The sequence below is a fragment of the Salmo salar genome, chromosome 04 (assembly GCF_965601325.2).
Source record: "Salmo salar chromosome 04, fSalSal1, whole genome shotgun sequence".
Classification (NCBI taxonomy): domain Eukaryota; kingdom Metazoa; phylum Chordata; class Actinopteri; order Salmoniformes; family Salmonidae; genus Salmo; species Salmo salar.
In genome coordinates, this window is record NC_138294.1 from 7,201,607 (window position 1) to 7,207,857 (window position 6,251).

Genomic DNA, 6,251 nt, shown 5'->3' on the forward strand with positions numbered 1-6,251 from the left:
TATCTCTGGTCCTCTGTGTGACCTCATCACATGAGTCTGTAATTATCTCTGGCCCTCTGTGTGACCTCATCACATGAGTCTGTAATTATCTCTGGTCCTCTGTGTGACCTCATCACATGAGTCTGTAATTATCTCTGGTCCTCTGTGTGACCTCATCACATGAGTCTGTAATTATCTCTGGCCCTCTGTGTGACCTCATCACATGAGTCTGTAATTATCTCTGGCCCTCTGTGTGACCTCATCACATGAGTCTGTAATTATCTCTGGTCCTCTGTGTGACCTCATCACATGAGTCTGTAATTATCTCTGGTCCTCTGTGTGGTCTTATCACATGAGTCTGTAATTATCTCTGGCCCTCTGTGTGACCTCATCACATGAGTCTGTAATTATCTCTGGTCCTCTGTGTGACCTCATCACATGAGTCTGTAATTATCTCTGGTCCTCTGTGTGACCTCATCACATGAGTCTGTAATTATCTCTGGTCCTCTGTGTGACCTTTTCACATGTCAAATATACAATAATTAAATAAAATTGTTTAAAAAATATATATATTACAATCATTAACCTTAATATAACCCATAAACTCAGTAAATATCATTGGTGTTTAATATGAGGGTTTCAGCATGAAATATTCTTTATATGTTTTTACACTTGTATTTATTTTACTGTCAGAATGTCTTTGTTATAAATGTGTTGGAGCCAAACTGATGTCAGTTGTTAAATAAATCCACCCCCAGGTGGTAAGGGTAGGTAACAACACATCCGCCATGCTGATCCTCAACACGGGGGCCCCTCAGGGGATCGTGCTCAGACCCCTCCTGTACTCCCTGTTCACTCATGACTGTCGAGCCAGGCACGACTCCAACACCATCATCAAGTTTGCCAATGACACAACAGTGGTAGGCCTGATCACAGACAACGATGAGACAGCCTATAGGGAGGAGGTCAGACCTGACCATGTGGTGCCAGGACAACAACCTCTCCCTCAACGTGATAAAAACAAAGGAGATGATTGTGGACTACAGGAAAAGGAGGACCGAGCACGCCCCTATTCTCATCGACGGGGCTGTAGTGGAGCAGGTTGAGAGCTTCAAGTTCCTTGGTGTCCACGCCACCAACAAACTAACATGGTCCAAGCACACCAAGACAGTCGTGAAGAGTGCATGACAAAAGTCTATTCCCCCTCAGGAGACTGAAAAGATTTGGCATGGGTCCTCAGATCCTCAAAAGCTTTTACAGCTGCACCATCGAGAGCATCTCGACTGGTTGCATCATTGCCTGGTATGGCAACTGCTCAGCCTCTGACCGCAAAGCAGTACAGAGGGTAGTGCGTACGGCCCAGTACATCACCGGGGCCAAGCTTCCTGCCATCCAGGACCTCTATACCAGGCGGTGTCAGAGGAAGGCCGTACAAATTGTGAAAGACACCTGCTGCTGTTTAATTATTTATTTATAACTTTAAAAAATATATGTTTATTTAAAACATTTTTTTCTTAAAACTTCTTAAAGCAATGTTGGTTAAGAGCTTTTAAGAGCTTGTAAGTAAGCATTTCACTGTAAGGTCTACTACACCTGTTGTATTCAGCATTTCACTGTAAGGTCTACTACACCTGTTGTATTCAGCATTTAACTGTAAGGTCTACTACACCTGTTGTATTCGGCGCATGTCACAAATACAATTTGATTAAATGTTTTATTTAACCCCTGGTATCCTCCAACCCCAACGGTCCATGCCAGATATTTGACCTCTAACCCCTGGTATCCTCTAACCAGATTGGTCCATGACAGACATTTGACCTCTAACCCTTGGTATCCTCTCTCCCCATTGGTCCAGGTGAGAAGAAGAGGTCATTGGGGCGGGACTACCACCCTCTGTGTCTGAAGTGTCAACAGTGTCAGAGACAGTTGACCCCAGGACAACATGCTGAGGTATGGAGAGAGAGGGAGGGAGGGAAGAGGAGGAGGGAGAGAAGGGGGACCCCAGGACAACATGCTGAGGTATGGAGAGAGAGGGAGGGAGGGAGGAGGAGGAGGGAGAGAAGGGGGACCCCAGGACAACATGCTGAGGTATGGAGAGAGAGGGAGGGAGGGAAGAGGAGGAGGGAGAGAAGGGGGACCCCAGGACAACATGCTGAGGTATGGAGAGAGAGGGAGGGAGGGAAGAGGAGGAGGGAGAGAAGGGGGACCCCAGGACAACATGCTGAGGTATGGAGAGAGAGGGAGGGAGGGAGGAGGAGGAGGGAGAGAAGGGGGACCCCAGGACAACATGCTGAGGTATGGAGAGAGAGGGAGGGAGGGAGGAGGAGGAGGGAGAGAAGGGGGACCCCAGGACAACATGCTGAGGTATGGAGAGAGAGGGAGGGAGGGAAGAGGAGGAGGGAGAGAAGGGGGACCCCAGGACAACATGCTGAGGTATGGAGAGAGAGGGAGGGAGGAAGAGGAGGAGGGAGAGAAGGGGGACCCCAGGACAACATGCTGAGGTATGGAGAGAGAGGGAGGGAGGAAGAGGAGGAAGGAGAGAAGGGGGACCCCTGGACAACATGCTGAGGTATGGAGAGAGAGGGAGGGAGGGAAGAGGAGGAAGGAGAGAAGGGGGACCCCTGGACAACATGCTGAGGTATGGAGAGAGAGGGAGGGAGGGAAGAGGAGGAGGGAGAGAAGGGGGACCCCAGGACAACATGCTGAGGTATGGAGAGAGAGGGAGGGAGGGAAGAGGAGGAGGGAGAGAAGGGGGACCCCAGGACAACATGCTGAGGTATGGAGAGAGAGGGAGGGAGGGAAGAGGAGGAGGGAGAGAAGGGGGACCCCAGGACAACATGCTGAGGTATGGAGAGAGAGGGAGGGAGGGAAGAGGAGGAGGGAGAGAAGGGGGACCCCAGGACAACATGCTGAGGTATGGAGAGAGAGGGAGGGAGGGAGGGAGGAGGAGGGAGAGAAGGGGGACCCCAGGACAACATGCTGAGGTATGGAGAGAGAGGGAGGGAGGGAAGAGGAGGAGGGAGAGAAGGGGGACCCCAGGACAACATGCTGAGGTATGGAGAGAGAGGGAGGGAGGGAAGAGGAGGAGGGAGAGAAGGGGGACCCCAGGACAACATGCTGAGGTATGGAGAGAGAGGGAGGGAGGGAAGAGGAGGAGGGAGAGAAGGGGGACCCCGGGACAACATGCTGAGGTATGGAGAGAGAGGGAGGGAGGGAAGAGGAGGAGGGAGAGAAGGGGGACCCCAGGACAACATGCTGAGGTATGGAGAGAGAGGGAGGGAGGGAAGAGGAGGAGGGAGAGAAGGGGGACCCCAGGACAACATGCTGAGGTATGGAGAGAGAGGGAGGGAGGGAGGAGGAGGAAGGAGAGAAGGGGGACCCCAGGACAACATGCTGAGGTATGGAGAGAGAGGGAGGGGGGAAGAGGAGGAGGGAGAGAAGGGGGACCCCAGGACAACATGCTGAGGTATGGAGAGAGAGGGAGGGAGGGAAGAGGAGGAGGGAGAGAAGGGGGACCCCAGGACAACATGCTGAGGTATGGAGAGAGAGGGAGGGAGGGAAGAGGAGGAGGGAGAGAAGGGGGACCCCAGGACAACATGCTGAGGTATGGAGAGAGAGGGAGGGAGGGAAGAGGAGGAGGGAGAGAAGGGGGACCCCAGGACAACATGCTGAGGTATGGAGAGAGAGGGAGGGAGGGAAGAGGAGGAGGGAGAGAAGGGGGGACCCCAGGACAACATGCTGAGGTATGGAGAGAGAGGGAGGGAGGGAAGAGGAGGAGGGAGAGAAGGGGGACCCCAGGACAACATGCTGAGGTATGGAGAGAGAGGGAGGGAGGAAGAGGAGGAGGGAGAGAAGGGGGACCCCAGGACAACATGCTGAGGTATGGAGAGAGAGGGAGGGGGGAAGAGGAGGAGGGAGAGAAGGGGGACCCCAGGACAACATGCTGAGGTATGGAGAGAGAGGGAGGGAGGGAAGAGGAGGAGGGAGAGAAGGGGGACCCCAGGACAACATGCTGAGGTATGGAGAGAGAGGGAGGGAGGAAGAGGAGGAGGGAGAGAAGGGGGACCCCAGGACAACATGCTGAGGTATGGAGAGAGAGGGAGGGAGGGAAGAGGAGGAGGGAGAGAAGGGGGACCCCAGGACAACATGCTGAGGTATGGAGAGAGAGGGAGGGAGGGAAGAGGAGGAGGGAGAGAAGGGGGACCCCAGGACAACATGCTGAGGTATGGAGAGAGAGGGAGGGAGGGAAGAGGAGGAGGGAGAGAAGGGGGACCCCAGGACAACATGCTGAGGTATGGAGAGAGAGGGAGGGAGGGAAGAGGAGGAGGGAGAGAAGGGGGACCCCAGGACAACATGCTGAGGTATGGAGAGAGAGGGAGGGAGGGAAGAGGAGGAGGGAGAGAAGGGGGACCCCAGGACAACATGCTGAGGTATGGAGAGAGAGGGAGGGAGGGAAGAGGAGGAGGGAGAGAAGGGGGACCCCAGGACAACATGCTGAGGTATGGAGAGAGAGGGAGGGAGGGAGGAGGAGGAGGGAGAGAAGGGGGACCCCAGGACAACATGCTGAGGTATGGAGAGAGAGGGAGGGAGGGAAGAGGAGGAGGGAGAGAAGGGGGACCCCAGGACAACATGCTGAGGTATGGAGAGAGAGGGAGGGAGGGAAGAGGAGGAGGGAGAGAAGGGGGACCCCAGGACAACATGCTGAGGTATGGAGAGAGAGGGAGGGAGGGAAGAGGAGGAGGGAGAGAAGGGGGACCCCAGGACAACATGCTGAGGTATGGAGAGAGAGGGAGGGAGGGAAGAGGAGGAGGGAGAGAAGGGGGACCCCAGGACAACATGCTGAGGTATGGAGAGAGAGGGAGGGAGGGAAGAGGAGGAGGGAGAGAAGGGGGAGAGAGGAAAGGGGGTTGAGAGGGAGAGGAGTATAGCGGAGGGGGGAGACGTAGGAGGGAGAGGGGAGAGAGGAGAGAGGGAAGGGGGAGAGAGTGAGTCAGGGAGAGAAGGGGAGGGGAGAGAGGGAAGGGAAGGGGGAGTGAGGGGGGAGAGATTGAGAAGTGGAGGGAAAGATAGTGTCAACAGTGTCAGAGACAGCTGACCCCAGGACAACATGCTGAGGTACGAAGACATGGAGGGGTAGTGTGGGGAGGGAGTGAGGGAGGTGGGGTGGAGAAGGTCTGTCCGTCCGTCCGTCTACATGTCTACATGTATGTGTGTATGTATGTATGTGTGTATCTATGTATCTCATGAACTAAGATGTTTTCTGTGCCTTGTGTTTCAGCATGATGAGAAACCCTACTGCACTAACTGTTACATGAAGATGTTTGGTACCAGAGGTAGATACTGCTTGGTGATGTACTGTAACTGTTGTGATGAGAAACCCTACTGCACTAACTGTTACATGAAGATGTACTTTAGCTGGGGTGCGTCCCAAATGGCAGCCCATTCTCTACATTGTACACTACTTTGGCCAGAGACTTGGTCAAAAGTAGTACACTAAATAGGGATCAGTGTGTGTCTTAGGATGCTATGTACAGCAAATCTCTCTCTCTCTCTCTCTCTCTCTCTCTCAGCAGGTAACAGGAGACTGATGTCAAACTGTCACAGCTCAGCCTCCTCTTCCTCTTCCTCCTCCTAGGAACCAGTCCTAGGAACCAGTCTAACCAAAAACCACCAAAATACAACCTAATGAGAACTAACAGCCTATCAACAAGGATCTATGTTCAACAAACCTGACATTCAGCCATCAAGCCAATGACCAACCAACTAGACCCAACATTCAGCCAACCAACATTTGACCAACCAAGAAATACTCTAAAAGTCTCCCTCTTTCAGTCAGTCATAAAACAACTACCTTGACCACAACATTGTGTTCAATGGAGAAACGGTTGTTCTTCAATAAAACAGAAGCTTCTACAGTCGTCTGGTTGAAGTGTGTTAAACACAGAGTCTCTTTAGGCATCAACACACATCCTACACTACACATGTACTGGAGTACACAGACACACATCCTACACTACACATGTACTGGAGTACACAGACACACATCCTACACTACACATGTACTGGAGTACACAGACACACATCCTACACTACACATGTACTGGAGTACACAGACACACATCCTACACTACACATGTACTGGAGTACACAGACACACATCCTACACTACACATGTACTGGAGTACACAGACACACATCCTACACTACACATGTACTGGAGTACACAGACACACATCCTACACTACACATGTACTGGAGTACACAGACACACA

The 6,251-nt window shown here is 52.6% G+C and overlaps 1 protein-coding gene across 3 annotated transcripts in view; it reads left to right on the plus strand.

Annotated features, from left to right (window-relative positions):
* Nucleotides 1–5,894, plus strand: part of LOC123732933 (cysteine-rich protein 1) — a 7,565-nt gene extending 1,671 nt beyond the window's left edge. The window contains exons 2-4 of one of the 3 annotated variants that reach the window (XM_082973889.1): nt 1,835–1,929; nt 5,258–5,312; nt 5,550–5,894. In XM_082973889.1, the coding sequence (XP_082830015.1) occupies nt 1,835–1,929; nt 5,258–5,312; nt 5,550–5,614 (215 nt within the window). In that variant the 3' untranslated portion in view covers nt 5,615–5,894. The remainder of the gene's footprint in view (nt 1–1,834; nt 1,930–5,257; nt 5,313–5,549) is intronic. The other 2 variants (XM_082973890.1, XM_082973888.1) reach the window with 2 other exon arrangements.
* Nucleotides 5,895–6,251: the final 357 nt, after the last annotated feature.